Raw genomic sequence first — 18,338 nt, 5'->3', positions numbered from 1 at the left:
AAGTATGACCTCTACTAACTGTGTAGTTGGGGAGTTGCAAAAAGAGCAAACCATCACACAGTATAACATGAAGTACAGACTTCAAAATAGAAAGAAAGGTAAATCTAAATATCAAACCATCTTTCAGGGGTTTTATAAATCCTCCATGGATCAAGTCAATGTATTTTTAACCAAACAGAACTTTTTAGCTTCTGCAGGCCTCAAAACTGAAACAAAGCCAAAACAAGAGATGAATATCTCTGATACTCAACTCAACTGTGTTCTAAGTCTTAAATATGAACTCTGAAGGCAAGCCAATCAGACATTAAAAGGCTCACAATCACACAGAGTCTGTCAGCCATCTTAAGGTTTCTTAAGTAGAGATTTATGCATTTTGACTGCACCATTATCCCTGCAAATACAATAAGCACAAGAATCAAGTCAAACCTTAGCTATTGTGTAAATGTTCAAAACATTGCAGCATCAACATAGCAGCAGCTAGAATGTGACTAAACCTGAAAAACCTTACTTGGCTTAGCAGTTAACTTACTTGGCTTAGCAGGTCAGCAGTTAACTGGGAATTTTAAAAGACAATTAATACTTTGCAGATATCTCACTTCAAGGATGGGCAGCACTGCAGATTTCTGTTCTGGGCATCTGGACAACACATACTCTGTACAGATTGTGGTGGCCAATTGACCAGTGGTACAAGAGACAGAGAGGCCTCTTGGTAAGACAGTCTCTGGTGCCAAAGACTTATTGGTTATGGAGAGGGAAAGGAGCCTCTCCCAGGATGCCTTGTTTGGTTGTGGTAATGTACCCCAGCTCTGCTTCCCCAGCTGGCTCCTGGTGTTAGCCACACCCCTGTACTTAAGCTTGAGCTGTCACGTGTTTGGGGTCATTTGCCTCTAGAAACCTTCACAAGTTGTAGCAATGAACTGCTTTCTGTGGAACTCTACGCAAGGACCCTTCTCAGCTCCTTGCCGTCGGCTTAATATTACTGAAGCCATCCCTGCGTCTGTGCGTTCATGCACAGGAGCCACAGAGCCGTAGGGGACTCAGCAATAAGTGGCGCCCAATGTGAGGCACCATCTAACACTGCTCCTGCCCGGCTCCGTGGTCCCGCGTGCCCCCGCAGAAGCACGGGTGGGTTCACTGTTATAGTCGGTAGCAAAGAGTCCAGAAGGGCATTTGCGTGTGTTCCGCCAGGAGCATTCGTTGCTTCTACACTGTCGAAGGTTGCAGAGGCAAACACCAACATGATCCCAAAGCCCACAGTTTTATCCAGGGGCAGGGAAAAGGCAGGTCTAGGGAACGGGGACCAATGGGGAAGCTTTGAGGGAGCGACGAAGGGTAGAAGCTGACAGCCAGCCGGGGAATTCAAACTGGGGTAGATTAACATAACAAAACAATGCATCGTGGGAGAAGCCTTTTTGGTCGCCCTAACATGAAGTGGTTCCTGTGGTACTAGGGACTTGTCTTACTGAGAATGCTCTGTCCCTTGTAATGTATGTTCACCGGCCACCACACAGATTTCTGAATGTATTCATGTAATCGAGCTGCCAGAGAGTGACAGTCCATAAGATCATTCTGAACTCTGATGTAAACCCAACAGTCAGGTGACTCACTTAAATGACAAGCCCCCTATTCTCTCTCCCAAGTCACATACAGAAACTCCCTGCATCTGACTGCATTTATGCCAAGGATGCTCCAAGGGCACAGACTCTGGAGGTCTGTGTTTGGTTGGTTTCTCAATTTAAAATCTCTGTGCAGGTCCTTCCTCAAAGAACACAGCACCTGAGGACACCACATCTTGATGACTACTGTGAAGGGAGGGAATTGCATTTTTGCCACCTTGCTCTGTCTGGCTTGTCAAAACAGCTTTGTCTGGAACCTGCAGAAGGGAGTGCGTCAGCACAGATCCAGGAACAGAGATACAGAATTGCCGTGGCAGAATTAAGAGGATGACAGCAAAACATGTGCAATGAACAGGGTAATTTATTAAACTTAGTAGCAAGCATGATTTTAAGACCTTCGTATTTTCATAACCTATACAAAACCACCACAGTTTGAGAGGTTGTTTGGATTATATACCAATGAAAAAAACTATTTGGAGACCTCTCGGCATTTTTAATCCAGTATAAAAATTTAAGTTTCCTTCATAACAAAACTTCATTTTCAAAAACCAACTTTTTTCAGAAGGAAACACAAAAATGTGCTAAGCAATCCATATGAGATTTGACTAAAATGTCTCCTTGCTGGAGAAAGAGACACATAAGAAGGAAATCTTATCATCAGAGTATATCACAGGCAGCTTTTATTTCACTAGGGTGACAAGTAAAGTTCCCAAACCAGAAAAACTTAAGTCAAGCTGAAAATTTGTGTTAGGCATACCTGGCGGGGCTTAGGCGGCAGAGGGCTGGCTGTGGTCCCAGGCAGTTTGGCAGTGGATGGAATCAAGCCACCATGCACCAACACTGCAACCTCTCAAACCTAGTTAAAAAAGGGCAACAGCCACTGTGGGCAGGGGACACAGGAGGATGGGGGGGGGGGATGCAACACAGGAGACACAAGAGGAAACATCTGGAAGCGAACATTCTTGTGCACAGGGCTGGAGATGCCCTCTTGGAAACAGGCACTCCATGCCACCTCCCAGGGAACTGAGGCCCACAAAGAAGCCCACACCAGTGCAGATGAAACAAAAAAGAAGGAACAGTGGCAGAAAAGAGAAAGAAGTGACGAGTGGCAAAAAGGAAACTACCATGCACTGACCCCAACCTCTTGTGCCACCTGTTTTCTCACCAAAGCGACTGTGCATAATCTGCAGTGAAAAGAAGGGGAGTGGAGACCAGGAAAGGGAGAGGAGATGTCTCTGGGCTGAAGCTGATTCTAGGGAAGGCCAGGGAAAACTCTTTGCTAAAACTGCTCAACATCTCCATTTCTCCACACGTCTAAATTCAAAGGATTCCCACCTAGGAAACAAAGGCTTCTTAGGCTTTGGCAGTTTCTCAAAGCTTTCTGCTTCCCCAGATTCTTTCTCTACATTAAGAGAGAGCTTTTAGAGCCATTTCTAATTACATGTAATGAACAGCTTTCAATGTTATCCCACCAACTCTCTTTCTACAGCTCTGCTCACAGAGCACATCCCAACCACCTTCTAACTACACTTCTCTTACCAGTTCTCCAGCATCATTATCAGCTGTGGCTAAAGACTGATCCAGGTTTGGAGTTTCATCCCTTCTGCACTGAAAGCAGCAAGCTCATTCCTCAGCCTTTCTATTGGAGTTTCAGTGGCTGTGCTACCATAATGTTAGCATAATATTAAGATCACACAAGAATGACTCCTCTGCGTCCCAAAGAGAAACAGGTTTCTCTCCATTTCACTTTAACATAAACTCTCATTTACACAGTCAGTGTACAAAGAGAAAGCAAAAATCTTTATATTCTGGCTGGGGTGGCAAAATCAAAGTAGAGATCTACAAAGTAGGCTTGGCCATAAATCTATTTATCACTGCTGCAGGATGTGAAATCTCAACTTTCATAAAATGGTATTCACATGATCCCTTAGAGACAGGCAACAAACTTGCTCAGCTCCGCCACATAGTTTAGGTGAACTCAGAGTTTTATGACTCCTCTAAGACACAAGGCATAAACAGTTCAGTCAGCAGGGATCCTGACAATGGACAATCTCCCTTGTGATTCTTCCAAACAGATCCCAGAACAGGCTAAAGACTGCTCTACTGAAGTCCATGGTTGTGACCCTGCTTCCTGACTTATTCCTGCCCCTCCTAGGAGCTTCTACCTCATGCCTGCATCCCTAACTAACCCCTTGCTTCCTGCAAGGGTAAGGTTCAGCAGAGTCTCTCTCCTTCTCAACTCCTCTACGCAACTCAAAGCAATAACCTTCTTGAAGTCATCAACCTTCAGAAACTTTCTGCATTGCTTGTGCTCTGCTCTCTTGCCCTCCCAGCAGGTTTTGGGGCGGCTTAAATCCACCATGAGGACCAGGGCGGTTAATAGGAGGCTTCCAGTTACCTGAAGTCTTTATCTGTTTCTTAAGACTTGCTGTTCTCCATACATCAATCACCCCCTCCCAGTACCGCAGCTGTCACAGATTTCAGGCAACTTCTTATTTGCTTGCATTTTTCTTCCCTACAGTAACAGCAATAAATTATCATTTTTACAGCAAGAGATACTTGCTGGTTGCAAAATCTGGTGGAATTTAGAGCAAGTCAGCTAACACTGACTAATTTCCTCTTCCCTCTGGCAAGGGGATTCAAACCCAGGGAATGTTGAATTTACAGCCTGTTTCAACTTTCCAATTGAACCCACCCTGTTCTTAAGAAACCAAGGCCCCATTAGTTTCAACTGATCAAACTAGTTGGCATAAATAGAGAATAGGCACCTGTTACATAAATAGAGAACAGGTGCATCTTACTTATACTGACTTTTGTATTGAATTTTAAGTAATTAACTTATTTTTCTAATTATCAGACTCAAGGATTCTGAGAACAGAAACACCTTATCCACTTCATCCTGCTGCACATCATGGTCCAAAACTGCTACCATCCCTCCTTACGTACCATGCCTCTCCCATGTCTAAAAAGCATTATAAAAATTAACTCAGCACTTACATCTGTAACACTGCTATGCATTAGTAGCATGAACCACATGAAGCAGGCCTAATTTTACTGATGTAGGAGTTTATATTTCCTGCTCTTGGCCTTTGGATGCCAGAGGGTCTACTAGTACTGCCCTGCTAACTTCTTCCAATGAGTCACCAGGGGTCAGAAGTGAAGATCACTGTAACACTATTACACCAGGTCCAAGTTCATTCATTTGTACACTTTCAAGGAAATCCCACAGAGCCCTAAAAGGAACTTTACTCCTTATCATCTGATTTAAAAAAAAAAAGTCCTTTAGTGATTCACCTCCCTATTAATCAAATCCCCTTCAGCCTTTTCTATAGGTTAAGAGGACTGTAAGTCATTTGAGAGTTGTAATATTACAAGGCAATAACCTGAGATTTTTGAAGATTTGAAAACCAAAATAATTGCTAAGTAATTATTCCTGCCTACTTCCTGAGGGGCAAACATACCTCTTTTTGCAAAGCATTCTCAGGTTGTGCAAGAAGTGGAACAACTGCTTCCCTTCCAAATGCCTTCTCAGGGAGTGGTGTAATCTCCGGGAGGGATGACAGCCTCTCTGTGGAGTGTTCATTGATGGAAGTCAGTTCAGAGCTGTTTGTATTCAGAAGGCTTTCCACTTTCCCAGCCTCCCCTTTCTTTTCAGCAAAATCTTCCTGGTTATCTCCATCATCACCTGTGGAAGTGTTGAAGCCATTTTCACCTGCCACCATCAGGCCCCAGTCAGTATAATCCATACTGTCCTTCTGCTCATGTTTGATGCCCACTTGAAAGGGGTCCTGCTCCAACTCTTTATAATCATCAATGTATTCAGGTATCTCCTCAAGGCTGGGATCTTTGCCAAGCAGAGGTAGCTTCTTCAGGCTACTCACTTCCTCAGACGGCTCATTCTGGAGTCCCACAGAGTGGACCATGCTTGGAATCACTTGCCCAAATCCTAGCAGTGATGCTGGCCTCTGAGAAGGCCTCAGCACAAAGGTAAGGTAGGACTTCACAGTTTCAATTTTTTTAGGTTCACAATTGTCCTTGTGCTGGCAGTTCACGATGTAACAGCGCCGTTCAAACATCCAGGACAAGTCACAACCAGAGAGGTCACAACACGCTGCGATGCACTCGGACACTGACAAAGCGTGAGGAACTCGCATGATTTTAGTGGTTTCTAAGTTGGGAGATATTACTGCACCTGAGTATGTGGCTCCTTCTCTGCACTGCTCACAGCTGGAACCTGAAACAACATCACCAACATAAGGCGCAGCACTACAACCAAGCCATAATATAGTTTACTGTGACCATAAGCGGCTTACAAGACAAAGACAGGTGGTACCCTGTTTAAAAAAGCTCATTTCCTTTCACTAACATCACCACTACCTCTTTGAGCATGTCCCTTTGCAGTAATATTTGTACTATGGAGGACTTTTCAGTGTAGGATCTTGATATATTTTTCATAAGAACCTTTTACTCCTGGGCTACAAATACAAATACATAGAGATGAAACAAATTGCCAATCCTCAAAAACAAGAACAGAGCAGGGAACACAAAGAAACCCAAAAAAATCATGGGGTACCACCATTACTCCCACTGCATGTTCCTACTGGGATCTTTAAAACGTGTTTTAAAACAAAACTCAAATAAGATGCTGTAGCATGTCATTGTTTCACTTGAGGCAGAAGGAAAAAAACTCTAAATAGGAGAAAGATTTGCCATCTCATCTGAATTTCATGAAGAGTTCCTCACTCCAACATAATTACTGCTCTTAATACAAAACCTGGATCAATTTCTCAAACATTTGCTGCTTTGCCCACAAGTTCATGTGAAAACCCAAGATCTTGCTCCAGTATGGACCTCTTTCCTTCATTTGCAGTTAAGTTGCAATCTTTTAACATGACATCAGATTTATTTTCATAGCACATTACAGACTTAGTGTGAAATGTTCAAAACAAGCATGAATCAACATATTATATATTCCAGCCAGTTTTTAACATCTTTTCTAGGTGTTTTTTCCCCTGGTTATAACTGTTCTTCAGAATTCCTCTCTCTGAAATCTGATTACGTTTCAAGAAAGTTGAGTAAAAACAGAAAATTATTCTTTTGATTTTCAACTGGACTTGCTAACTCAATGAATGAAAACAGGCATGTCCCCACTGTGGAGCTAACACAGGAGTGGAACAAAAAGCTGACTTTGCCTGCTTTGTATCTCATTATTCACAATAGTATAGGTCAGGAAAAATGAAATCAAGGAGTAGGAATAGGCTGGCAATAGGGGTTAGGTCTGAATATGAGATGCAGAGATTCTCCTACACATGCACTGTATCCAGCACCACTTTACAGTTCCCACCACCTCATCTGGGCTGAACTGCAGCACACTCCTTCACAATACATGGTCTGAATACAGCTACCAAAATACATATGAGGCATCAAACTGCCTGGGAAGAATGTAAAGCTTGCAAAATAGGTTAGTTCAGTGAAAAAACACCAAATCAAACAAACAAAAAAAAAATGTACCACATACTGAGTGACAGAGGGGACAAAATGGTATGATGTTTTTGCAGAGATGGCTGAGTGGGGTAAGGAAAAACATGAAATGAAAACAAAGCTTAAAGAACATTGATGACTTGCAAATAGGTATAGCTGAATAGGAAAAAGGATAAAGAGCTTCAAGGACCATTTCCCTGACTGCAACTACTCCTTCACACAGAGCAAGGATGCTGTCAACTGTTCCACTTTACACTTTTAGTGAAAAAAATCTATCCAGGGCAACACACACTTAAAAAAAACCTATCCTGTTCTTACACAGCCCAGACATGAAGTATTCTTATCTATACCCAGAAGTGCTTAAGACTTCTGCATTTTTTCTGTTACACTGCCTACAAACATTTCCTCTACATTCCCGGTTACCTCCAAGAACATAAGACCCTGGCAGAGACTGAATTATCATCACAAGTCTTTTCTTTAAGTTGTCTGCACTACTTTAGAACAGGGGAGCCAGAAAAGCTCTGGGTTAAAATGAAGTACAGGAGTCAGGAAGCCCATTCAACCATTCTGTCTTTTTGCAACCCATATGAATTTAATTAATCCTGTAAATCAGTAGAGAGTAGGCTTTTAAAAGCGGAAAACAGAAACATGACTCTGTGCAAATATGTAATATTAGGTCAGTAACAACTCATTACAATGTATACTTTAGGAACAGCACTACCAATGTGGGCCAAAGAACTCCTTTGAAGGCTGTTTTCATCACCCCCCTTCTTAAACTTATTTCTGAAATAGAAAGCAAACAGTGTGTTAAAAAAAAATAAATTGAAAGTTTCCCTATTTCCTTGTTCAGAAAAGAATGACCAACAGTTCTTGTTTTAGAGACAGGCCTACACAATTGGGATACTCCACAGCTCTAACCTGAGGCCAGACTTCAAGTCCTCAACCAGCTTCATATCTCACTCCGCCACTTGCAGTTTGACACATCCGTTATCACACTGCAGAGTCAACCTCTCTCAAAATTCATGGTGCTTCTTTAGCCATAGAGAGAAACAAGTTCAGCACATTCCTAAGATGATACATGACTTTGAACCAAAATCTCCCAAGCACACAACCTAGCCACAAACCTTAGCTACCTGCTTTTGCAAATGTCAGAAGGCTCTGGTTTCATCCCAATAAGGAACAGAAAAAAATCTCAAAGTAATCTAAGTTTTATGTCTTGCTTTATCTAGCATTACACTGAGTTGAACTGTAGCAGTAAGTGTGCAAGTAAGGATGAATTTATCAGGCTATTTCGGCATCACACTGAGTGTGTCCACTAGTTGTCTTCACATGAAAAATATGTAAGATCTACTTAGAGAGAACTTGATCTGATCTCTAATTTCATATTCCCTTTCACCCCATCTAATCTCCAGTCTGTAATGGACTCAAATAGAGATAGGGAGGTCTCTTATTTACAGAAAATTTACTGAATGTGTGCCACATGAAAGGTCACTTAATAACATTTGTGTCTGCTACAGTATTACCTGCTGTGTGAGGTCATAGCACCCAGCTGTTTTATTTTAGTGAACTGATCTCAGGAATTAAACTACTCTTCTACTCTGACCAGTAAAGGCAAAACCCAGCATCATGCAATGCTCTTTGTTTCAGAAGTACTCATTGAAGCTACCAACATGAAGATTGCTTCCCTTTATTACAAGCCCTGAAAACCCTCTGGAACATGAGTCAATAGCCTAAAACTTCTGCAAGCTAAGTGTTTCCCTTCCTTTTAGCTGTACCCTGTTACATCTACAGTAGGACAATGCTGATATATCCAGAGACCTAGTCAGGCAAGTTGGTTACCCTAAAAATACCCAACCTATATTCCCCACCGAAATCCTAATACAGTCACAGTGTGGAATATAGTTTCATTTTAAAGAGATTCCTTCCTTTAATGAGGGAACATCCACACCTTTGAGCTTCACACTTCTGCTCCTTCACATCTTGGAGCATGAGTCCACTGATGTCAAGAGCCCATCAGGAACACAGCTGTTCCCCTGTTGCAGCTGACTGGAGACCTTTCCTCAAGTGGACATGGAAACCTAACATCTGCTCTCCCCCATGATCACACAGCCACGAGCACTTGAATGACTTGGCAGCAAATATTCTTTAGTCAGTCAGTAGTAAATTGTGACAGTGCACTAACACTGAGGTCATCACAGCTGAACACCCCAGCAGGAAGCCCTGCACAGGCAGAACTATCCACCTCTGAGCTACTCTGTTTGCTTTCCCTGGCAGCAAGCACTATAAGAAGAAGCAGAAAGAACGGGCAAGAGGAAATGTACAGTAGTAGAGAAAAGCTCAGATTCAGACCTTGCACCAAGAAAAGTCAACATTTAACCAGAATCCCATTACCTTCTTGCTGGCAGCACAGCACTGAGAGCCCACATAGCATATTATTCTCACAGCCTAAAAGCCTCTGAACCACCTGAGCATGGATGATCCTATAGCAGCTTGCTACAGGAAGAGTAGGATTGTCCCTGTTTTCTTGCCATATGCTCCATCCACTCTCTTTCAGCAGCAAACTAGTTCTATTCTGGTTTTTGGCCTAGTAATTTTTTTAAATCTATCCAAGTAACTTTTACCTCATTTGGTGAATTTTGAGATGAAATACATTGTATCAGTAAAAAATAAGTTTTGTTTTTTCCTACTACTATAATAACACACTGAAACAATTTTTATTAGGTTCTGGAAGCAAAATTAAAATAACTTTTTACTTTTGGTTACAGTCATCTTAGAAGAGAAACTAAAATTCCAATTTTCAAGCTAGAGAGAATTTCCACAGCAGAACTATAAACCCCTGCAAAGCACACTTTATATCATAAATGATGAAAAAGGCTTATACTCCATCAGCTTTGGTAATGCCCTACAGAAGGTACTGTCCTGGAAACCAGAAAAGCAGTATCACTGGAAACTTCAACATCTGAAATGTCACTGCATTGGTTCCACTAGCAGCAGCTAACATCTCTGCACATCATGGAAGTGTTTTCATTCTTTTTCTGCAGGTTGCCCCAAGGTTCTTTGGACCCTGGCATCTCTCAGGTCTTCAGACACAGACACACATGAGATTAACAAAGTACTTTTTTGCATGTTGGTAAAGGTGCTGACTGAGGAACAAACATCCAAAAAAATCCTCAGTTACAGAAAAGCAAATCCTCAACACAAGCCATAGCCAACAGTAACCCAGTTACATCTGCAAACAATGATCTGCAAAGCTTTTATGGTCATTACAGCAGCCTTCACACTTCTTTTTTCCAGGATCTGTCAAGGCATCATGATTAGTTCAGTGGGTCTGATGATCCTTTCCAAGTATTGTTTTCATCCCACGAATTGTTATCATCCCTATTTGTCACTGATAAACCAACTAAGTGCTATTTAAAGAGAAGAAGAAAAAAAACCCAGGAAAACAGAAGGGTAGATGCATGGCTGCAACTATTGCATCCCTCCACAAGGAAATGCCAGACCACTTCCAACAGAGGTATGGACAATGTGAACTAACCTGGCATACTGCATAACTCACTAATCTCAGAGATTTTAATCAAGCACTACACCATCTTGTATCTCTGGAAAGACCTGTGTGAACCAGAACACTAGAACATCTAGTCATGGTAGTAAAAGTAACAAAGAATGCACTACGACCCCAGGCCAGTGGTTCTGCTGTCATTTCAAAGGGACACCTATATCTTAAATTTCCCTTGACACTCCTGGCCTGTGCTTCACATGTTAGACATGTGGGAAGAAAAGGGTATTCATCTTTACCAAAGTTCAAGACCAGTAGTAGTGAAATGTGTTGAAAATTGAGGGCTTGTAATGTATTTAGAAACACCCTCTGCTAGAGTGAAGAAAAGGATATTGGTGAAGGCTATCAAAGAATCTGGGAGGTCATATAATCTACACCTGGGATATGTGGACTTGAAAACAGGAGACTAGACTGCACAACACCTATGACTGCAATTACCTGGCAATCCCTGTTTACATTTTTGTTGGAGTGCCTAATCTCAGAACAAAGCACGCAACACATGCACACAACATGAGAAAACCGAGAGTCAGCCATGAGAACACTATTCATTGTATTTGCAGAAATGCATTTCAACAGCAGTATTTGCAAGGTCTGCTTCAGATGCCAAATTAGAATATGCCTGCTCAAGATGCGAGCTAGACTTAATTGATTCCAAGGTATTGGACTCCCAGCTGCAAAGTAAACTGTTGTTTCTAAGCTGGAAAACAATGTCGTCTCTCTCTCTCATAGAGGAAAAAAAACTTTGATACATTAGCAAAAAATCAGTAATTAATGGCCAGAATAATTTAAATGTATTTCAATATATGCTGATTTCATCAATGAACGGATTCAAAAAAGTGAAATGAGATTATAAGCTTTCTAAGGAATGTCTATATGGATAAATTAGCAGCTGCATCCAGAGGTTTTGGAAATCAATCCTCCAAAATGCATGAGATGTTGAGTGATAGAGGCATGGTACACACTCATTGGTACTACTGCCACACCCAGCTCAAGCCTCCTGAGAGGCACCAACATTAGTCAGTGATGGATATCTGTATCAATTAGGTTTATGTGGCAAATCTTGGTAGTTGGGGGCAGGGCGAAATGGACTGCAGGGATGGCTTCTGTGAGAAGATACCAGAAAATGCCCCATTGTCAGGACAGAACCTGTTACAAGATGGACCCAGAACCAGCCAATGCTGAGCCAACCAGGGACGGTGGCCAGCTCCTCTGTGATAAGGTATTTAGAAAGGGGCAAAAAGTCTGGCACAACTGCAGCAGGCAGGAGAGAGGAGCAAGAAAATGTGAGAAAAGCCATCCTGTATACATCAAGTATACAGTGAGGAAGGGGTAGGAAGTGCTCCAGTGCCACTGCAGGATTCCCCGGCAGCCTGTGGTAAAGACCGTGGTGAAGTACATTATCCTGCTGCAGTCCATGGAGCTCCACAGTGAAGCAGATATCTACCCCTGCAGCCCACAGAGGACCCCACCTCAAAACAGGTGGATAAACCCTGAAGGAAGCTGTGAACCCTTGGAAAACCCAGGCTGGAGCAGGCTCCTGGCCTGAACCACAACGCCCTGAAGAGGAGTCCATACAGAAACACATTTTCCAGCAGGACCTGTGACCCCACAGGAGATCCACACTGGAGCAGCCTGTTCCTGGAGGACTTCCCTGTGAAAAGGACCCATGGTGGAGTAGTTCTTGAAGAATATCAGTCCATGGGAAATACCCCATGCTGGAGCAGGGAAAGGGTGTGAGGAGAAAGGAGCAACAGTGATGAAGCATTATGAACTAATTGCGACCCTCATTTCCTGACTCCCTGAGCCTCTCAGCGGAAGAAGAAAGAAGAATTGGGAGTAAAGTTGAGTCTAGAAAAAAGGGAGAAATGAGGGGAAGGTGTTTTTAGTTCTTACTTCTTATTATCCTCCTCTGCTTAATTGACAATAAATTAAATTAACTTCTCTAAGTCCAAGTCTCGTCTGCTCTTGACTGTAACTGGTGCATGACCTCCCTGTCTTGGAGTCTATGGAGTTTTTAATGATATTTTTCTCTCCCATCTTGCTGAGAAAGGGAAGTGATAGAGTGAATTGCTCTGCACTTAGCAGCCAGCAAAGGTCAGCCCACACGTTCATTAAAAGCAGTAAAACGCTATTAGTCAAAACCATCATGCACAAATAAAACTAAATAAACATCACCTAAACAGGACAGAGTAGCCCACCTCAAATTCTTTTAATGAACCAGAGCATGTTTTTCAATATCCTTCCAATGATATTCATCAGTGAGCCTGTTTCTCCCTTCTCTCAGTGATGGAATGTCAAGCCTTTCTTTCCTATATTAAGTCAGTCTTCTCATTATCTTAAATTAGAACAAGTGTAGAGATAACCTGGGGGATTTTTTAAGAAAAGGTAGCCTTTAAAAGCACAAGCTCATGGGCAGAAAAAACTGCAGAATGAACATCTTGCAAATTCCTGAGTCTGAGTCAATTCAACTTAAAGCTTGCACTAAAAAGAAGTCCTTTTGATTTAGAAAAGGTGAGGATTTACTGATATATTGTAGGAAACATATCCTGGAAATTAGCAGGAACCTCCCAGTTTAATTAGGAATTAATTGTATTAAAAATACTGCAAATTATTGAGATGGAAATAAATACTAACAATTTTACTAAAATAATATGAGCTGTTAGATTATACTATCCTCTAAACACTGTGAACTGGTAGCTCAGATACAGGGAGAGGCTTGAAATACGGCCAGCAGTTTGAGTGCAACGGTCTTGTTCTCAGATAAGCCAAGAGAGCATAACAAATTTGCAACTAAAAACAGATAACTTCCTCTATGCATGCGGAAGATGTTCTAATCTGCTAACAATTAACAGTATTATCAAAAGCATGAAACTGTGACATTCTCTACAGGCAAATTTCAGTATTTACTGCACATTACTGCCTTCTGTTGAAGTTGCTGTAGGTTTTCTTCTAAAGATACTAGCATAGACCCTACAGCAGGTACTCAGTATCTCATAGGAGAGGATTTTATTTAAAAAAGGCAAACTTGTTTACTACAGCAACAAAAAACTCAGCTCCATGTTCTCTTCAAAAAGCTTGGCAATATGAGATCCTAATGGTGATCTTGATGATTAATTTGAACCAGCTACGAGCACAGACATAGTTAATACCTATCTCCCCTCAGCTGTACGTTAACACATATCCCCTTTCATCCAACTTTTCCAAATTCAGTAGTCAGTTTAAGCCTTAGCACATTAAGCAAGTCTCTCCCTCATGAAACAGCTCATTCTGTTTATACTACAAGAGATGAAAAGTCAGATAACTGTGCATTATTTTCTCAGTTTCTGCTAATACTGCCAGTACCACCACCAGCCAGAACTCAACTTTTTTTTTAAGGAAATAAACCCCACTTCTTCATATATTTTTCTTCAGTTACCATATCAAAACTACTTGCACCTCTCTGACAGAGGCAGTATTAAGAATTGCTATCATTCTTTATCTGTCTGGTTATGGAAATAAATTACCTATCCTTGTGGCTGAAGCAGAAACTTACAGGACTTTCCTGTGGTTTTTGAAAGGATATATATGTTTGCAGAGAGGATGATTAGGTGAGAGATGTGAACCAGTGCATTCATGCTACTCATAAATAAACCACCTCATGATAATTCAGAACAAAAAAGTAGCTCACAATCCAAGCAACACATCATTCTTAAATTGCTGTCCTGAAAGAGAAAAAGAGGGAAAACTCTGAACTCTCCCACTACCCACTTTTGCCCCATGCATCTCCCCCAAAACAGCCTGCTGAAATTGGCTTCAAACAGCTACTCACAGCTGCCTTCCTCCATTGCAAGTTATGAAGCTGTACCTTACCAAAGCTTTTTGCACTGAGGAGTCACAAGATTTCCCAGCTCTTGCCTTATTCATATTTATTTCACGGCTGTATACACACTCCAGGAGCATTTAATTCACTTGTTCTGTCTGGATGACTCAGACACATGAGAAGTAAACTCCTACCTGTTAATGTCCATAGGAACAGGCAGAGAACACCAGGTCCAAATGCCATGCTGCACCAGGAAGGCAGTGACAGCTGCTTTTCCGGCCAGTTGTGTGGAAATTACAGGTCTTAACGTTGTTTCTTTTTTTCTAATATTGTTTAGTGCCCTGCTGTGACCATCAAGCACTGAAACAGACAGCACAGGAAAAAATAGGTCAGATGTGAGCATTAATTAGAATGTCACAGTAAAAGACAACAGACAGGTGACATGCAGGCTTTATCCTTACTTACTGACTTGATGGATGACATAGTGGATCAGGCAAGCTGAAGATACAGAACAAACTACCCACCTGGAAATCTCTTTCTCTAGAGATACAGAAACATCCCAGCAATACTTGCACTCTTGGGCTCCTGTACCTCAAACCCCACAAATATTCGGTCTGCAGTTATCCAGACCCTGGTTTAGCTCTGACTTTAAAGTAGCAGGTACCCTTAACTGAGGAATCACAGCATTGTCCATGCTAAAATCCACGCAGTGCTAAGTCAGCTTTTGAGGCAGTCCTCAAGCTATTCTTTCCCAGATATCAAGGCAATGCAAGCAGACACTCCTCCAGAATTTCTAGGAAGACATTCCTTGTCAGAACACTAAATTCTCCAAGTAAGGCATCCTAAGCAACAAATAGATGTAAGAATTAATAGTTCAAAGCAACATTACTCATACAAGACTCATGCAAGGAAAAAACTAGTTTAGCCAAACTCCCCCCACATGAAGGATCCTAAATGGATGCTTGACCAAAAAACACTCCTGTAAATGAAAACACAGGTAGTGTTTTTTTCAGTGAACAGCCCTGCTCAAGGCAAAGTATCCCATGTTCATTACATGACTTTCATATCTCAGCTGCCCATATCTACATATCATAGAAATGCTGCTAACTGGTTGCTCTTCGTAGGTTCCTTGCCACACGTAATTTTATATGATAAAAGATTGTCTAGGTTTTCTCCCTTTCAAAAGGAAAAGTAAGTTACTTAGATGTGCCAGGGCTGACTAAGCTAGAGTAGAAACCTTAGCAGCTCAGCAGTCGGACTTTTGCCCTCCGAGAAGGGATCCTTTATAGGTGGCATGTCTCTAAATCACACAAACAACTGGACCCTGGTCTGCAACTTGCACTTCTGTAAGACTGACCACAGGTTTTCTAACGCAAGACGTGTATTTATCTCAAGACAAAATGGACCTGAGGCTGGCTTTTGTTTTAGGTGCTAGGTGTTCTACCAACAGCTGAGTGGATCAACTGATGGTATAAATACTTCCCCCAGTTAGTTCATTAAAGTGTGACTGCCTCCCTGAGAACGCCAGACCAGCACAAGCCAAGTAAACAGGTGGCTTAACCCAATACAGAGTATAAAAACTGAGTAACTAACAAAAAAATTTCAGACAGCAATGGGCCTGAGCTAGATTCAACCCACACATTCCATCCCAGTGACAGAGGATGCCCAGTGTTGTGATGCTGGGATGATAGAGACCAGAAATGGGAATCAAATTGGCATTGAGATAGAACTGTATATTGCCATTGCTATATTTTGCTAAATATAATGGATATTTTTATTGTGATTTCGGTATACTTTGTATTGCTTCACTAAATCAGGAATCCCATGTCACAGTAATTAAATCTGATATTAGACATTGCATGCTGTACACATGGAATATCTAAATGAGCCCGGTCAGAGAATATTGGACTCTGACAATTTCTCCTCAAGCCTGTGGTACAAGCATTAACTCTGCTCAGAACACAAACATAATGACTGATTTGTTAAATCTCGATATCCATGGACAAAAGACCCTCTAACTAATTAAAGTTAGAAAGTGTTATGTTTATTCAGGCACCAGCAGGAGGCATGGGAGTAGCCTCCTAAAGACATGCCAGCGAAGTACAAGGTTCTTCGTTCTCTATTTATTCCTCCAAGTTTTACATCTTCTACATATGTATGACCCCAGCACCTCCCATTCTCCGCTTTGTATTAAAATGAGATCATTAGTCTTTCATGCGTGCGCAGTTTCTCTGTTGAATTGGGCCAGTGGTCTCGAATTGGGTCAGTGGTCCTGAAAGATGACATCAGGAGTATCTTCCTCACAGTGACCTTTTTACTTTCTTACTGTTGGCAGGCCTCTTGGCGCAGCCCAAGATCTCCTACTTTTGATCAATTATTACGAAATTATTTCTTGGTTCTATTAGTTTCCATTTGTTTTGATGACAGTTCATTTATTCTGTTTCCTTCTATAAAAAAAACTTAAAACTAAAATATAATGGCAAATAATACATCACTTAGCTCTAGCTTGGGCATCTAATAATCATTAGCTTACCTTTAGTTTTTCTACTTTGTATCTTAATCAATACAAATTTCTTCTAACTCTTAGCTAAAATTCTAACCTTTTAAAACCTTGACTCATGACTACAGAACATGACTAGAGCAGGGACTGTCCCAAATACAAAAAGATAAAGCTTTGGGAAAGCTCCCTGTAAAACCAGGAGAGACCATTACTAACTTTCAAAAGCCTGATACTCTACTTCTGTGACCTTTGCTCTATCCAGCATAAAACAAAATCCCCTTCCTAAGGCAGATGCCTTAGTGAAGAGTAAGATGGTCTTCCAACCTATTCCTATGCTGAACAATTAGAAAAATTATCTCTGATCACATAAAAAAAAAAAAATCAAACACACAACACTATACTGCTTCTAAGATGATGCCATTTTAATATCTGCAATTAGATGTTCTCTCAGGAAGTAATTCCTGACAGAATACACACAGCTGTGCTCCTCTGCAGCAAATTTAGTAAGGCTTGACCTGAGAAAGAGCAAAAGGTTGTCTGGATGCTTCCAGGTACTACTTCTATGATACAAAATTTTCAGCAACAGGGCCATTTTTGCTGTCTTGCATTCCCTAATTGTTCTTATGTCCTTCCATCAACTATAAACTTATTTGGTTTTGTAGCAGACAAAAAGACCAAAAGTGCTTATTTTTTTTAAGCCAAGTCATTCTACATGTTCCACTTATGAAGCCACTGAAACAGCCACTAAGCAGTGTCAGGGTACAGGATCATTGGCAACTGAACAGAAATGAGCACTTGTGCGCAAGAGGGAAAGAGCCAGTCCTGAAGGTCCTACAACATGGAGCCTTGTCTTTTGACTTCATTGTAAAAGTGAAGCAAAGGAAATTGTTTAATTTCATACTGAAATGAACTATGGAGATTAACAAAACCCATCCACAGAATGGTTGAGGTTGGAAGGGACTTCTGTAAGTCACCTTGTCCGCCCCCCAGCTCAAGCGGGGCAGCCAGGAGCTGGCTCCCAAGGATGATGTGCAGACAGATCCAGTATCTCCAAGGATAGAGACTCCACAACCTTCTTGGACAATATGCCAGTAATGGTCACACTCACCACAATAAAGTCTATTTATCCTGCTCTCAGTTATGCAGGCAGGGATGTCCAGCTGAAAGGAGATGACTTCTTAAGCCTTTCCAGCTGAATCCAGCAGCATACACTTGCCCATGCACATTTATTCTAACACATTACTCAAAGTGATTATTTTTATTTGGTGTTTTATTTCAGAACATTGAAACCAAACCAGAGAAATGTACAGAGCACACAATTTTTATAGACTTCACCTTTCAACAGTTTTCGAAATGTTTCTGTGGCTTTTGAGAAAAAAAAAAAAA

General features: G+C 41.4%; 1 protein-coding gene across 2 annotated transcripts in view; it reads right to left on the bottom strand.

Moving 5' to 3' along the window:
- The window catches only part of KIAA0319 (KIAA0319 ortholog), a 45,798-nt gene extending 30,979 nt beyond the window's left edge, over window positions 1-14,819 (bottom strand). For both annotated transcript variants that reach the window (XM_042048985.1, XM_042048986.1), the window contains exons 1-2: window positions 14,647-14,819; window positions 5,078-5,850 (exon numbers count right to left, since the gene is read on the bottom strand). In XM_042048985.1, coding sequence (XP_041904919.1) covers window positions 5,078-5,850; window positions 14,647-14,695 — 822 coding nt within the window. In that variant the 5' untranslated portion in view covers window positions 14,696-14,819. The remainder of the gene's footprint in view (window positions 1-5,077; window positions 5,851-14,646) is intronic.
- Window positions 14,820-18,338: the final 3,519 nt, after the last annotated feature.

Source organism: Corvus kubaryi, unplaced genomic scaffold, assembly GCF_017639235.1.
Source record: "Corvus kubaryi isolate FWS band 111438036 unplaced genomic scaffold, C.kubaryi_AGA036_p1.0 69, whole genome shotgun sequence".
Taxonomy (NCBI): Eukaryota; Metazoa; Chordata; class Aves; order Passeriformes; family Corvidae; genus Corvus; species Corvus kubaryi.
Note: the sequence above shows the minus strand (reverse complement) of the source record. Positions and strands in the feature narration are given on the sequence as shown.